The sequence below is a fragment of the Agelaius tricolor genome, unplaced genomic scaffold (genome assembly GCF_023055355.1).
Source record: "Agelaius tricolor isolate 1412-34295 unplaced genomic scaffold, bAgeTri1.0.p SCAF_3, whole genome shotgun sequence".
Classification (NCBI taxonomy): Eukaryota; Metazoa; Chordata; class Aves; order Passeriformes; family Icteridae; genus Agelaius; species Agelaius tricolor.
Genome location: NW_027269263.1, coordinates 57,813,688 through 57,829,646, shown reverse-complemented (window position 1 = coordinate 57,829,646; position 15,959 = coordinate 57,813,688). Strand labels below are relative to the sequence as shown.

General features: G+C 38.0%; 1 protein-coding gene across 2 annotated transcripts in view; it reads right to left on the bottom strand.

Moving 5' to 3' along the window:
- PHTF2 (putative homeodomain transcription factor 2) overlaps positions 1–15,959 on the bottom strand; it is a 63,679-nt gene that overhangs the window by 25,114 nt on the left and 22,606 nt on the right. For both annotated transcript variants that reach the window (XM_071423994.1, XM_071423995.1), the window contains exons 3-7: positions 12,604–12,660; positions 9,113–9,182; positions 6,115–6,273; positions 1,531–1,696; positions 675–839 (exon numbers count right to left, since the gene is read on the bottom strand). In XM_071423994.1, the coding sequence (XP_071280095.1) occupies positions 675–839; positions 1,531–1,696; positions 6,115–6,273; positions 9,113–9,182; positions 12,604–12,660 (617 nt within the window). The remainder of the gene's footprint in view (positions 1–674; positions 840–1,530; positions 1,697–6,114; positions 6,274–9,112; positions 9,183–12,603; positions 12,661–15,959) is intronic.

Here is a 15,959-nt window from a genome sequence, read left to right as displayed (position 1 = left end):
AAGCTCTGGGGCCCCCAACATGAGAAGGATATAGCACTGTGGGAACAAGTCCAAAGGAGGGACAGGAAGATGATCAGAGGGCTGGAGCACCTCTCCTGTGAAGACAGTTGAGAGAACTGGGGTTGCTCAGCCTGGAGAAGAGGCTCCAGGGAGACCTCTGAGCACCTTCCAGAGCTGGAGAGGGACTTTTGACAAGAGCATGTAGTGATAGGACAAGGGGCAATGGTTTCAAATGGAAAAAAGGTAAGTTTAGCTTTCAGTATTAGAAAGAAATTGTTAAGTGAGGGAGTGGTGACAGTAGAACAGGCTGCCCAGAGAAGCTGTGGCTGCCCCCATCCCTAGAGTGCTCAAGGCCACACTGGATGGGGCTCTGAGCAACCTGCTCTACTGGAAGTTGCCCCTGCCTATGCCAAGGGGGGAGAACTAGATGATCTTTAAGGTCCTTTCCAACCCAAATTATTCTATGACAATTCAATATTTTTTCAAAATCATTGCATCAGCATTTGCAAAAGTCAAGAAACAACACATTAGTCCATTTTCAAATACTCAGATGAGTTTGCTATTAAGAGCAAAAAACTAGATCAACAGAAGTTTAATCATTACATCAATATTTACTTAATTAGAAAAGGGATAGTGCATCTCTAACACTTATGTAGCCTTGAATAAATACAAACCCTGATAAAAAGAAAGCAGCATGCCAGATATCTCTGAAGACAGCGCCAATACTGCAAGAGGTGCTTGTACCGTAGCTCTGCACTGTTCCCTCCTGTGTGTTATCTGTGGTACTAGAGCCATCTCCTTCCCTATGTACTTCCAAATGTGCTGCTTTCCTTAATTTCCTTCATCAGAAGAGATTAAAATGGGAAGGTAGTTTTGTAAGTGCAATCTGCTAGTTCTATAATGTGTTCAGCAGTTTAAGCATGCAAAAACAAGCAAGATTTCAAAGTATTTTGCTAAAGCTTTGTCATATCAATTTAATAAACTCTATTTAATAAAACAGCATCATACATTCATTATTATATACTTAAACACAAAACACATTTCATTTCATCATCAGAAGCTTAGACCTACACAAGTCACTGCTGCAGTGTTTCCCATTTTAATGGGACAATTCACTGTAGCACTCACAGTCAGTGGAGTGCTTGGAAGACTTAAATTCTACATTTCCAAGAGCATCTCTTTTAGCATATACTTTTCACAGATTATTAGCCAGATTCATAAAACTAAATTTGCAGTAATATAAACACTGTCACTCCACCACTATTCAGATAACTGTTTTGAGACAAAATGTCAGATTTAACGCATTAAAATTCAAATAAAACGATGCCTAAATTAATCAATGCATAAAAGTTAAAGAGCACCAATTAAGCACAATTTTGAAGTGTCAAATAAAAACAGAGCACCAATTTCTCATCTCTAGCAAAGCACAGACTGTGAACCCCTACATTTTTTTTCATGCACATTCTCTACAGTAGTTTACTAAACACAGACTATAAGTCTTTAACTAAAGTACTTTAACACAGACTATACCTTCTTCTTTTACCCCCTGTGCTGGGAGGTGGCTTAGGAGTTCGTGTTGAGACAATCTGACAGTGCACAGTCCCAAGCAGCAACATGAGCCATATTGGCCCAATGACTTCAGTCAGAGGTATATTATGTGGGCTTTGGGCTGTATAGAATAGCACTACAGCAGCAACTGGAAAAGAAGGGAAATGAAGTTGAGTTTAATGTCTGAAATGGCCAACTCATATGGCTTTTGTAAAAAAAAAAAAAAAAAAAACAAAAACAGTCAGATGCAGACCTTTACCTGCATTTTAAGCCAACTCATGTAATTCTGAGAGAACAAAATTATTATTTTCCTGAAAACCTGCAGCAATTAGGGTCTAAACAGCTGACTGTCTTAGTACCCATCTTTTCTTTCATACTTGTGATATCATAGGTATTGCTCAAAAAATGGCTGAATGAAATTAGAGGGGAAGAACATTTGGAAAGCTGTATCTGTCATGAAACCACTTCAACTATGGTGGAACATCAGTAGGATGTTTCATGGAGACAAAAGCAAAAAGTAAATATCATCCTTAAAGCAGCCCAAATAAATTTAATTCTGTATCATGTGTTATGACAAAGCAAACCCAGTGAGTTTGATGAGACTTGAGACTAGAAACTCCTTACACAGCAGAATGCATTTTAAACTGTGTCCCACCCACAGAGCCAAGGGACAAAACTGCCCATATGGAAAGGCAGCCATGCATAAGTACAACCCTATAAAGGGTTCTCTATATACTTCTGTGCATCTTTTTTAGCAGTGAGGAAAGATCAAAAGACAAACCATTTAAACTATGGGGTTGTCCAGCTGAAGTGACCAAGTCTCCAACTAGCAGCTGTGGCTGGACAAAGGGCCAGCTTCCAATTCCATGGCTAACTGTTAGTTTTGTAACCCTAAAACCACTTTTCATATACAGCCAACAATCAGGCTCCTGCACCCAGAGCCCAAACACTCAGCAACATCTTTACAGGCTCCAGGTGAACCTGAACACATCCAGCAGGCATGAAGCAGGAGGAAAAGGCAACCCCTCTCCTCTCTGCTTACTCTGTCCTTGCTCTGGCTTGAAGAGCTGTGACACATAACTCAGCTGAGAGGAGCTATCAAGAAAAAAACAAAACCAAAACAAAACCAAAAACAAAATCCAAAAATGCCCACAGAAACTCCAAGAAACAATTCAGAAACAGATCTGGGAAATAATTCTCTGTGCCTAACGTCTGCACATCACATGAGAACTCGGTTTTGTTTGTGTACTACTGAGAAGTGCAAGTCCCATAATTTAGACCTTTTTCTAGCACAAAAAATACAAGTTCAACAGCTGTCACCAGTTCTCTAGTGAAATTGACTGAACAAAATGCAGCCACGTACAAAGCTTTGTGCCACATTCAAACATCTAAAATAAATCCCACGAAGCAACACCTAAGACAGCAGATACCTGGATGTTATGTTCTCCACTTAAAAGAGGTTTGATGTGTTTTTCACTAACTAATCTTCAGCAAGGTAACCAGTATTAGAAACATGAGGAACATACAAAACAATGGAATCACTTTTGATTGTGGAAAAACTATTTCTAATTTCTTCTCTGTCTTTTTCCTAAATTAAAGCACAAAAGGTTTGCATGGGAGCATTATTTATTACTATAAGTAATAAAGAACTATATTTTTGCTGTATAAGGCTTCTCAAAGTCCACATGCATCAATGAGAAATCCAACTTATTAAAATCAATAAAATAGGTACAGATAGCAAAAGATGATGTGATCTCTTTGTAAATGAGCTTATCTGAGTTACTCACACACACAATTAGCCCCATGAGGTATAAAATGTAAAGAAGGAGCTGATTTTGGCTCCTATCATACAATCTGGATAAACACATACCCCCACGTGAAACATTTTGCAGGAGTAGGCCTACACAAATAATTTTAAAATTCATTACTGCTACTTAAAAACATTAAGTAAAGCAGAACTGTCTCAAAGAAATCACCTTCCAGAATACAAGAATCTGCAGATTGCAAATTCCTACCACAACGTTTCACACAGATTTAGAAAAATGTTACCAATCTGATCTTTTTAAAGTAAGATAGGAGGGAAATTCAAGAATTTATCTCTGCACAGCATGACAATACATTCTAGAGCAGGTTATCCAAGAATTGCTCCTATCAACAGCTAGGCAGAATTAGTTGGAACAGGATTTCTTACAGAACTTTTAATTATTTCTTTATGTATTTCCAGTATTTTGACCTCTGCTTTTCTAAAATACAGTGCCTTATTTTGTAAAACAGACACAAATGCAATAATATCACATTGAACAAAAAGCTGCCTCGGAGAAAGCCACCTTACACTTCAAAGGCCAGCAAACATTTCTTTTTAAAGCATTTAAAGTTTGGAAATATTTTTAATACCAAATTTAAAAATGTATACATATATATTTATATATCTCACCACCCCAACAAACAACCATTACATCACTGTTAAAGTTTCTTGCTTTATACTTAAGAAATACACAATAAACATTAAGTTTGCACTTCATTTTCCCCTAAGAATATAAAAACATTTTAACTTAAAAATGAAGTATTACTATATACTAGATCAATAAGGAAGTAGAAGAAAGAGGTTTTACTTCTATCTTAAGTCACTGGCCTGTTCCATGACCTTGAGCATAAAACACTTCTCTGTATCACACATTGTGCTAATCACTTTACACTAATGGAAACCAAAGCAAATAAACCCTGGAGTTTAAATCTATAGCCAAGGAAAAGCTTTTTTCTGTAGATTTACATAAATGCTAGCAAGTACCCTGGTGAAGCTAATCAATTTTAAAGCTGTAATTCCAAGTAATGCAATTCATAAATTAGAAAATACTTAAGATAAATTATTTAATTATGAACAGATACAAATGAAATATAGCCAGACCATTTTACAACAGTGTCAGTGAGAATCTGTCATGATGACAAAAAGTCCAAACTTCAATACAAAATCCAAATTCAGGGCAGAAATCTGGCCACTGGAATTCGAGGTGCTTTATTTTTAATCTTCCATCATGGATTCTTGACATTTTGGTGCTGCCTTACCAATCCTGTACAAAATTAGTAACTAAGCACACTTTCTGAGTAAAATAGAAGCAAAACTTCTATTTAATTGCTTGGGGGGGCTGTTTTGAATAGTTCCCAATAAGTAAATATGTCCATTTAATTTCACTTACATGTTTATTCTAAGTCTTTTAATTTATTTCAAAAACTATCAAAAAATCTGCAGCTAATTCTGCACAGTTTTAGTATCAAGTATTTGAAATAATTGGATTATAGTGTAATACGGAATACTATTCATTATTTCCTGCTATTTGTTAACTCACATATATAGTTGTGAAATACTTTGTCACATAACAGACCATATGGATTAGGGAAATGATGCTTTCCATCCACAGCTTAGTAAACCAGAGACCCTAAGAAATCTGAGAGGAAAAAGGCTAGTTCTAAGAAAGCTCTGTAATTAATGTCCTAAAAACTTGCTTGCATTCAAAATCTGCATTGTCTCACTTCTTCTACCTGTAGGGTCTTACAGAGGTGCCACAAATTAGGTGTGAGTATATTTTTTTAAAAATAAATTTACAAATAGGAACATTAAAAAATTACTGCAATGGTGTTTGTCCGACTAAGACACCCATGAACACGGTAACAAACCAACCACAACTTATGTATTTTACTACCTATATTACTATAAAAAAGATTAAAATTATTAACATTATAGGCTCCCTTACCATCACACAGACAAATGAGGAATCTATCCCAGAAATAGGGATAAGAAAAGCTTTTCATAGAAGGCCACATGAGTATTTGTCAGTACTGCAGGTATTGAGGCACTGGCATGGTGAGATTAATTTTATACCTGCTAATAACATCACCACACAAGAGGTACTGCATTTTTTTAAAACTCCTTATATTGTTCCAATTAAAATTTCCAAATGATACAATGAGACGACAGATGGTGAATTTGAAAAAGTAATATTGCATGTTAATTGGATTTCAGTGGAAAATTCATTAGTCATTTAGCTTCTCAGGGTACTTATATTGCTCCCAACTTTCATTAACCTTCTGTTCCATATCTGTTGTACAAACTTCTGAAATACTTATTTTTTTGGTGACTTTCATCCTGATAGACACTGACTCACTACATGACATTCTTCCCTTTCTAATTTTCCTCTTATGTATCACATACAATTAAGAGACTCACAGATTGCTAGAACTCAATACTGAATATCCCAAAAACTGTGAACTGACTCCTGTTTGTTAACAGCTGTCCTGAAAACCTGAATTATATTCAGATGCGACAAACTAACGTGTGCCAAATGCTGAAGAAAGCCTGTGAGGAGAGTGTTAAATCTTTCATTATGCAACCTTTATATATGTAAAAGAAATGTTAACCAAGAGATATGTTTGGGACTGTGTCATTCCAATATTTTCTGAAAATACTGGAATAGACCTTAGCAGCATTAAGTGAACCAAGCAGCCCACTGCAGCTTCCATATGGTTACAATAAGGCATTCAGTTGAAGCTGATGCTGTAATCCAACTCTACCTTGGAGAAGGTAAAGAACAAGCAGCCAGAAAAAAATGACCCTTGATGTCACTTGGAGCCACCACCTGTAGAAGAATGGAAAGAAAACAACTCTCACGATTCCTTTGCGCGTCAAAGATGTCCAAGGACTTTCAGGTTTTGCTTTAGCAAAAGCAGATCCTTTAAAAAAAAGAAAAGAAATTTGAATTTATTTCATCATTATGGCTAATAGAAATCTCAGTTGTTCAATAGCAGAGTTAAGACATTGCAATGGCGGAAGTGCAAGATTTATTCAAATAATTGTATTTAATAACTGCTCCTTTAAATAAATATCGATTCTCTTAATCCAAATATGTCATAAATTGTTGACGCCCTCTTGACTGCCATTATCAGGAACTTCTACAAATACCTGTAATTTCAGAATGTTTGAATAACAAAACATTGCCATGTTAAAATTACTCTAAAATGAATTATTAAAAATTGTTCTGTTTCACAGAGGTATCAGAAACTTTATACAAAGCAACAAGTCTCATGAAAACTCCACAGGCTGTGCATACACAGCAGAGTCCCTTCCCAACACAAAAAAGGGATCTAAAATACCAACATCTGTAAATTGCACCAGCCAGGTCATTGAGGAAAACTGAATGAGACTGGGAAGCACTTAAGTGTATCTGTCCAGCTGAGGACTAGCCCCAGGAGCAGGAAAGCCACCCAAAGAACAATTTATCTTTGTGACTCCTTCTATACCATTTCTTATCTCTCTTGTTCAAATGTCCTTTCTCTCCCATACCGCTCCATTTCTTTTTCTTCCCAGCCAGAAAACTGGGTAAAATTTACTTAGTGGAGATGTGACTTAAATTATGCAAAGTTATTGACTGAAAGAGTAACAACTGCATGCTGCTACACCATCCCCATCTCATTTACAAGCAGCACTGGTGAGCTCTGTGCTGCACAGGTAAAACACTGCCAGCTCTGAAACTACTTTAATGCCAACTTAGACATCGATGCAGTCATTTAAATGCTATTCATGTACATCACTGCACTGAAAAGGTCCAACACTGTTTCTTAGTTTCTTGCAGGTTCAAGTGTTATTTGATTTTGTTTCTTTCTCTCACATTCCCATTTTTAAAAAATTAAACTGTTAGGTGATGTGAGAACAGCGATCTGCACAACCACAGAGCAGATCAAAGAGAAATTCGGAGGAAGGAGCCCAAATAAAACTTTTCAGAGTCCTTCCAGGGTTCTCCTCACAGAGCCATCACTGGAACCATCAGCCCAGCTCAGGCCCATCTCCATGAGGCCAGAGCAAGAGAGGGGCAGAAAAGCAGGTGGGAACCCAAACCATGGAATGGACACCAGGACCAGGTGTGATCCCTCGCCATGCACTGCTGGGAGCAGCTCTCCAAGTCACCTTCCAGGGGAAAAGGGACCCTGCCTGAGGGGTGGGACTCACTGTGGGATGCCAGGGAAAAGGAGCTCAGATGGCACAGCACTTGCAGGGCATTTAGGGGAGAATCCAGGGGTGGGGGAAAGAAAGGGTTTGGCAATTTAAGGAGGAACAAGTGCTGTGAAATTGAAGGGTAAGGAGATAAAAAGGACTGGTCACACAAACAGCCACTGCTCAGAGCGCTGCTTGTCTGCCCATGCCACAGGAGCTGCTCAGCACAGCCTGGACTCACTTCTCCCTGAACTGCCTGGGCTCTCCTGGGCCAGGGGCCGTCTGCTCTGTGCCCAAGGACACCAACATGGGGCTGAGACATGGGGCTGAGCACCAGGACCGGCTGCCAATGCCAGAGCTGGGGGGAACTGTGTGGCCATGGCATGGCCATGGTGCCAGCAGCCCCAGTGAGGGGGGCACAGCCAGGGCAAGGCCACAGCTCCCACCGGGGGCGAGGCTCCAGGGACTGAGGGGGCAAGGCTCCAGGGACTGTGGGGGAGAAGCTCCAGGGCCTGAGGGGGAGAAGCTCCAGGGACTGAGGGGGAGAAGCTCCAGGGACTGAGGGGGAGAAGCTCCAGGGACTGAGGGGGAGAAGCTCCAGGGACTGAGGGGGAGAAGCTCCAGGGACTGAGGGGGAGAAGCTCCAGGGACAATGGAGGTGAGGCTCCAGGGACAATGGGGGTGAGGCTCCAGGGACAGAGAGGGTGAAGCTCCAGGGACAGAGAGGGTGAAGCTCCAGGGACAATGGGGGTGAAGCTCCAGGGACAATGGGGGTGAAGCTCCAGGGACAATGGGGGTGAAGCTCCAGGGACAATGGGGGTGAAGCTCCAGGGACAGAGGGGGTGAAGCTCCAGGGACAGAGGGGGTGAAGCTCCAGGGACAGAGGGGGTGAAGCCCCAGGAACACAGAAGGAGAATCTCCAGGGACAATGGGGGTGAACAGGCCTCTGGAGGTCAAGGCTGGATGTGAGGGTGCCCAACCTGCACTACCTGCCTTCCTGTGCTGGCTGCTGGGCTCATGGATAAAAACACTAAATATTGTTTTCCCTAGCCTTCACAAGGCATAAGGGAAATTACATACAGATAAGAATAATTAAAGACTAAATAAAGACTTTAAGGAAAGTCTCATATCATCTGACCTTCTGTTGCCATGCTGTTATTTAAAACAGGCAAGAAACAATCAAGGCCTATACATTTTTACCCTCCAGAAACTTCAACGTAACATTCCCTCCAGATGTCAGAAGACTTGAAAGAAGTCTTGCCTGGCAGTAGGAGTAAAACTAGTAAACTAGTAACTCTAAAATGATATAAGACAATGCACAAGTTTCTTTCCTTTTTTTTTTTCCAAAATCCAGACTTATACAACAAAATTTAAATTAAATTCTTAACATTGCAATTTAATCTTAATATCATTATTTAACAATGTTGTCTATCCATCTGCTTTAGGGAAGAGTTATGTAGTGTTGGCTGTGTTGTTTCATTTGGTGTTATTTTAAACCTACTAATCCGCTTTTATTATAAGACATAGGATGGCTGTTATTTTAATACTGAGAAATTCGGCTTTTTCTAGCTCAGAACCTACCTCTTACAAGATCAACATCTATGAGGTCTGGTTTCACATGTCCTGTTTTCTTTGGTTTGTTTCTCAAACCCTGCAGTAGATAAATACTATCAAAATACTTTCATGCAGATGACAGACATTACAAAAGACAAAATGATCTACGTGGTCAGTAATTGTATTAAACCCATACTGCTACTGAAAATTCAGACAAAGGTGTCAATTTCATAAAGTACTATAAATTAAGCATTCCAAATAACAATGCACAATGGATGCCTTTTACACACTTTACAATCTATATAAAACCCAACCAATTACTGACCCACCAGGCTATTTTTCAAACAGGCACTGAGCACTCATGGCTTTGCATTATGCAGACAATGTATGCACACACTTGCAAGAATTAGTAATATATTTCTAGTAGCTTTTCAGAATTTTTGCAACGAATTACATTCTTGAATATCTTTTCTTCTTAGATGTCTAACTCAACTTCACAAAATTCTTACATTGCAACTCCTTAATTCCAAACCCAGATAGCAAATCACATGGCAATGCAGGAGGCAGTAATCAGCCAGCTCTCAGAAATCCAAATTCTAGGAAAGTATTGAATTTTTCCTCAGTACAGAATATAGATTAGCCAATTAAAAGGAAGGGAAAAATCCCACACAACAGGAATGCAGCAGGAAGAAAAGCAAGCTTATCTTTTCTTTTAGAAGCAGCATCTTCCATCACAGAAGAACCAAACTCGCTGGCAAAGCTTTCAAGTTTGCTTTTAATGCTAAAATGTGATGTTGTACTCTCAAGTCTCAGAGACAGCTGTGAGTTTATTCTGCTCCCCTTAGCTTAGATTCTTGGTCACATTAGACAGTAAGGAAATCACAGCATACAATTCATTCAGAGTAAAATAAAATATTTCAAAAAATACTTAGGATACAAATGAAATTATTATGAAAACCATTTAACTGCTCTCATTCAAAAAGCATTTAAATTGGTGAACTGTACATTTCTACCATTGCCAAGACTCATCCATATGTAAAAACACTACTAAAACATAAACATTAGGTATAACTGAAAGCATATAAATGAAATTATTGTCAATGAGCAACAAATTAGTGGCATCTGCTAGTGCTAATCTTTGTAAGAATCATATCAAGCAAAATGTTCAAGTGAATGCAGCTCAAAATATTTCTCACATCTAGATTAAACTGGCTATCTTTTTCATGCAGAAATAAAGATAAGATAATTAAAAAATCAAACTGAAAAAAGCTAGATATGTAGTCATTACACATTGTGTCTATTAGAAAAATGAGTTTACTTGAAACAATAAAAAAAATTAATATACAACTGAAACATGAATAGGACAAAATGTGCTCCAAGGATGAAAAATAGACACAACCAGTTGTATTTTAAATGCAAGCACTACAAAGACCTTATAATGCAAGATTTTTAGACAACTGCAGTCCTAAAACTGCAGTAATTTTATGTGGAAAAGAAAGAAGCCCATAATTAGAATTGGAAATTACCATAATTCTAGAATCAGCTACAGATTCTTGTGAGTTTTGCATAAGTGAGCCATTCCATTTCATAAAGAAAACTGAATTTAAAAAGAAAATGCTGAATGGTATAGTCATTTTCAAATGTATTAGTGCTTATGGACCACAAGATCTCTCTTGAAAGTCTAAATAAAGATGTGCCTCTTGGAAGAAAATCTCCTAGAAGCACATGCTCAATCTTAGGAAAAATTTACCACTGTGGCTCAAATTATGTTTTCATGTTTAAGAATGAACTCTGAAAAATCTAAGTCAAGAGTACAACTTGATGTGACCTTCAGAGGAAAAGAAATGGTGAATCATTCTTTAAAAATTCCATTGGACAAACAGTACTTTCAGCATCCATGGACTTCACTGAGTTGGCTCCTGAACTGTTTGCCACATATAGTAGAAGCATTCCATTTATTCAGATGCAATTTCTACACTTAATGCATCACAAATCTCTAACATACATGGAAAACAGCAGTTTCAGACTAGGGTGATTTAAAAAAAATATTCAGTGTTTCATAATGCTCAGATCCATCCATTTAGTTCATAAAATTTCTATTCAGCACCAAACACTTTTCAGGTAAGCATTAGCAAAAGAAGGTTTAAGTAAAAATACTTAAAAATAACTGTTATTATTGTAAAAACTCTTTTACCCAAATTTTAAAATTAATCTTAATAGATCCTATTGCAGTTATAACTAAATTATAAATTTGTAGTAAGAGAAACATATTTTCTACTACAATATATGAATTTTTCAGATTTTTAGTGATGTTAATTTATAAATTATTACATAATTATTTCTAAATTTATAATGTCAAAGCACCATAGGAGCTTTGAGATTAAAGCACTACTGTGCAATCCCTGAACTTAGTCACGTGCCTTGGTGTTATCCGAATTGCACTTCATTCAGTCAACCCAAACTCAGGCACCACCAGTAATTTGTTAGTTATGGGACTCCTGAACCAAATAAGATGCTGTTTGCAGTCAGAATTTTTTGCAGTATTTGCAGTAACTATTTGAGTAACGTGCTATTACACAGCAGTTAATCAATGAACTCCTCTCATAGCTCTGATGGCATCTCATGGCCATGGCAAGGACCCTTCAGGCAGCCCCAGGCTCAGCTGTGCTGCTGAAATACCATGGGGTGCAACTCCATGTGTGTATTTCTGTACAAAAACTCTGTAGCTCAGGTCTGGAACAGTTCCCACAGAAGGCAAGCAAGCCCCCACATACAGTTTTGTTTAAGTCCTGCAGAGTGAAAAAACCCATCCCCAAGGAAACTGAAGCAATGTACATTTTACTGATGTTAAGTAATAGCAACACCTTGAAACTCATGCAGAAATAGCACAATACTCCCATGCAGTGTTGGAGGGGAAAAAACAAAGTTAATTGCAAGAAAATGTTGACTAAATTAACACCATGGGTATTTCATATACAACCCACAGAACTGGTACCTATAGGAGTCATTCCTTTATCTCCAAAGCGATTTAGCAACGTGGCAGACACTGATGGTACTGTTAGTTAAACCAAAATGCACAGAACACTGTTAAACTGCTTATTCAGAGAAACAAAGCCTGAGGTACTTACCAGTCTAATAAACTGTACAAAACAATGACAGCATCATAAAGGAGGGAAAGTAAACTGCAGGTATAAGGTAACTAACTGAAAGCAAAGAGAGCTCAGATAACTGACATTAGAATTCATCACAAAGAAAAGTGAAAGACAGAGGTATTAACACAAGTAAGCCCTGTCTTAAGATAAGTGAAAAGAAAAAAAAGTACTGAGATACAGAATGATGCATCACACTAAATGGTGCAGAGTTATTAATTATGTAAAATAAATAGAGCATAGTACACTGGTTACATTTGGTTACACTCCAAAAGTCTAGTCTTACTTTACCAGTATTAAATACCACCACATACAATGTAGATTACTTCAGCATACACAACCACAAAAAGAAAAAAGCTGCATTATTACCTTTATTTCTCTTTGCTCTACTGATTTTTCCCATATTTGTTGATCATATGCTCCAATCTAAAAAGAAAAAAAAAAAAAAAACCTACATTAGTATTTAAAAGATATTGATCAAACAAAATCAAATCAACCTTCAACAAGAGAAGCATGAAGCCAGCAAGTTATTTCCTTGGGGAGCTTACAAAGAAAATTTTATCGTCTCCATTCCATCTCAGCTGGACAGGATCAAGCTAATCTGTAATGGAACTGTGACAGAGGGGAGAGCTGAGCCTCACACAGCCCCAGCCTCAGCCCAGGACTTGTGCAAGCCCAAGCACTGGGAAGATCACACTCCCTCCCACCCCAGGTCAGGACTGCAGCCTCCATAGGAGAGAGAGCAGAACTATGGCAGCTACACTGACATGGTCTTTCAGATAACTTCAAAAGAAATATGCACATCTAGTTGAACCCATACCCTCCATTTGTTTTTTTTAAACCATCTATAATTCCTCTTCCACTCCACCCACTTCTAAAGCAGATGGTCTTAGCTTTATCTCTTGACAGTGCACAGCAACCAGATATATGGTCAGGCTGGTAATCAACCAGCTTATAGCCCGGGGGAACCCAATGAATATCAAGAAACAGCACTTTTCCCCATTGACTGTCAGATATTTACAGGAAGGGCAATCTGAAACTTCAGGATTTAAGATGGTGACAGGAACAAGCCAATATACGAGACAACATATCCAAGTCTTGTAAGAAGTTATCAAAGATCATCAGATTGCTTTGAACTCTACACAAACAGTATTTCTAGGTCATAATCAGTAATAATCTCTTTTACTATGGTGATTTTAAAGCCTTGCCACCCCAGCTGTTCTACCTAGACACATAAATCTTGTGTATCTGGGGATTGATTCACATCACACACTCTGAGCAGTTAAGTGTGGGATCACTTTTAGGCCATGAGAGACAGACAGATGCCATTGCTGGGACTCAAAGTTCCTTTTCCAGCCTGCAGAGGTGACAAGCAGCTCGGTCAGACACCTGACAGAGAGGAGAGAGGAACAACTCCCATCACCTGTGCAAACCTGCACAAATTCAATCTTACTGCAAGAGTGGGACTACTCCTTCCAGTTCACAACTGCAGCAGACATAAGAGACCCTAGCACAAATGCACACACCTTGTACCAGAAAACATTGTTCTCATTTTTCTTTTAGTATTTCAGCCTTCAGCATTAATTTAGATGTTATAAAAGAAAGAAAGAAAAAATCATTCTTAATTTAAAAGAATCTTTTAACCAAGGATCCAACATAAACGCAAAACAAATACTCAGGGAAACCAGCACACATCTACACAAACAAAGAAATCTAAAGGCATCTTCTGTGCCTCTGAACCTGACCAGTTAGTGGAAATAAATAAACATTTTAAAAAAATCTAATTTAGAGGAGTAAATCCCAAAGCATATCTAAGATTGAAAATGAGACCAACAAACTGAATTACTCTTTCCCAAATTTAAATAATATTTCCCATTCAAAAGAGCTAAACAGTTTCTATAGTTTGCTACTTTAAAACTTTGCAAAAGAAGCAATCCACTGGCTTTTGGATAATAATAAATACTTTACACCTCACATTTGGAAAAAAAAAAGAAACCGTGGAAAATAACTAGGGAGTCAGGCACAGTAGTGGGCAGAATTAAGCACTTACTACAATTAAAGTAATTAAAGCAAAGGAAGTTTAACAGCTAACTCCACCTGGATAACAGCCAGCAATTAAAAAGTCAATATATTGAATAACCACTCCACCCAGGCATTTACAGCTAATTGTTCTGGCTTTTTCCTCTAAATACATTTCAAATGAAATTTCAGGCCTTTCTGGTTTTCAGTAAATTTGCTAAGAGCCCCGAGTAAAATTTGTGTGCTGCATAACATTGTGTCCTGCCTTCCCCACTTCCAAAAAAATTTTTTTCTACAAGGACAGAAGGGGGGATAAGTCTGTGTCCCTCTCTGTTAAGCAGCAACCAAATGAGGAAGGAAGCCTTTGTGCCAATAAAGCTGCAAAGTAAACTCCACTCATAATTCCATTCATAGCTGAAACTAGTATAGAGTTGAAAGTCATTAAAACAGTGTTGTTCTTTTAGACAAATACCAGATCATTTGTTAAAGGAATTCTAGGAAACAGACCCCAGAAGATATCTAACATAAGGAAGTCGGCTGATTTAAAATCTTAATCATATTTATATTTTCCTACAAATATTTCTTTTCCCTCTTTAGGCAGCATCTTCCATCTCCACAAAAAGACAAGAAGCACAGATATTGCTGTCTGCATTTCTCTTTTTACATTGCCCTATAAAGCAATTATTCCAGCAGGAGGTAAAATTAAGAGATCCAGAGCTACTTTAAGGGACAGGGTCCTTTATAACTGTTTTATTGGAGAAGGGGATCTGCCCAACCAGCTCTGATCACCTTTAGTTATTGAGAGCTGAGCACAGGAGTGTTCAGCAAGGCATGCTGGTGGGAACTGAAAGAGAGAATTACAGGCAGCAAGTACCATTACCATTTCTCACATGGTTTTTGTTGCTGTTTGGGGTTTCTTTTTTAATCTACTTCATGTCACCTCTTTGTGTTTTAATAAAGTTTAAGCAGGTGTGTGTGCCACTCAGCACATCAAATTCCAACCTGATACTCAACCTCCCTTCTCACCCTCTGCATAAGCATCCCTCTAAACTTCTCTTCCAAATGTATCAGATGAAAATACATGAAAACAAAGGCATTATAAAGTAGAATACTGGATACTGGCACACTTCATTTCCCACATTAAACAAAAATAGGAAGAACTAGTGTTACTCAAACAAGGCAAGCAAAAAACACAGGCATTATTTTTTTTTCTCTCCCTCATGTCAGGAAAGCAGATTTAGAGTTTGTGAAATGTGTCCTGCAGAATTCATTGAAAGGTATATTTTCATTTACAGTGAACTAAATTATAACATACAATGATTACCATTGTTGGACACATGTATGAATTAAAATCAACATAATTTGTGAATGCATTGAAGAAGGTAAGTTAATACTAGCAAACCTTCCTAGTTTTAAATTATTGAGTGCACCAGTGAATTCCAGCTTCAAAGAGTTTGGATTTACAAGTATTTGCATTTGAACTCTGTTTTATGTTAAATCTAATGTAAATCTAAAACAAATACAGGCTCTTGGCTATTCATGTATTTCCTCACAACTGTACATACCTGCAGGACACGGAAAAGAAGCCTAGCACCTAGTCTAGCACCAAAGAAATTAAGCTCTAAAGGCAAGTAAAAAGAAGGAATAACCTTCCAGAGATAAGATCAGGTTGGAACCTGAATAATTTAAATCTACAGAACACTTGC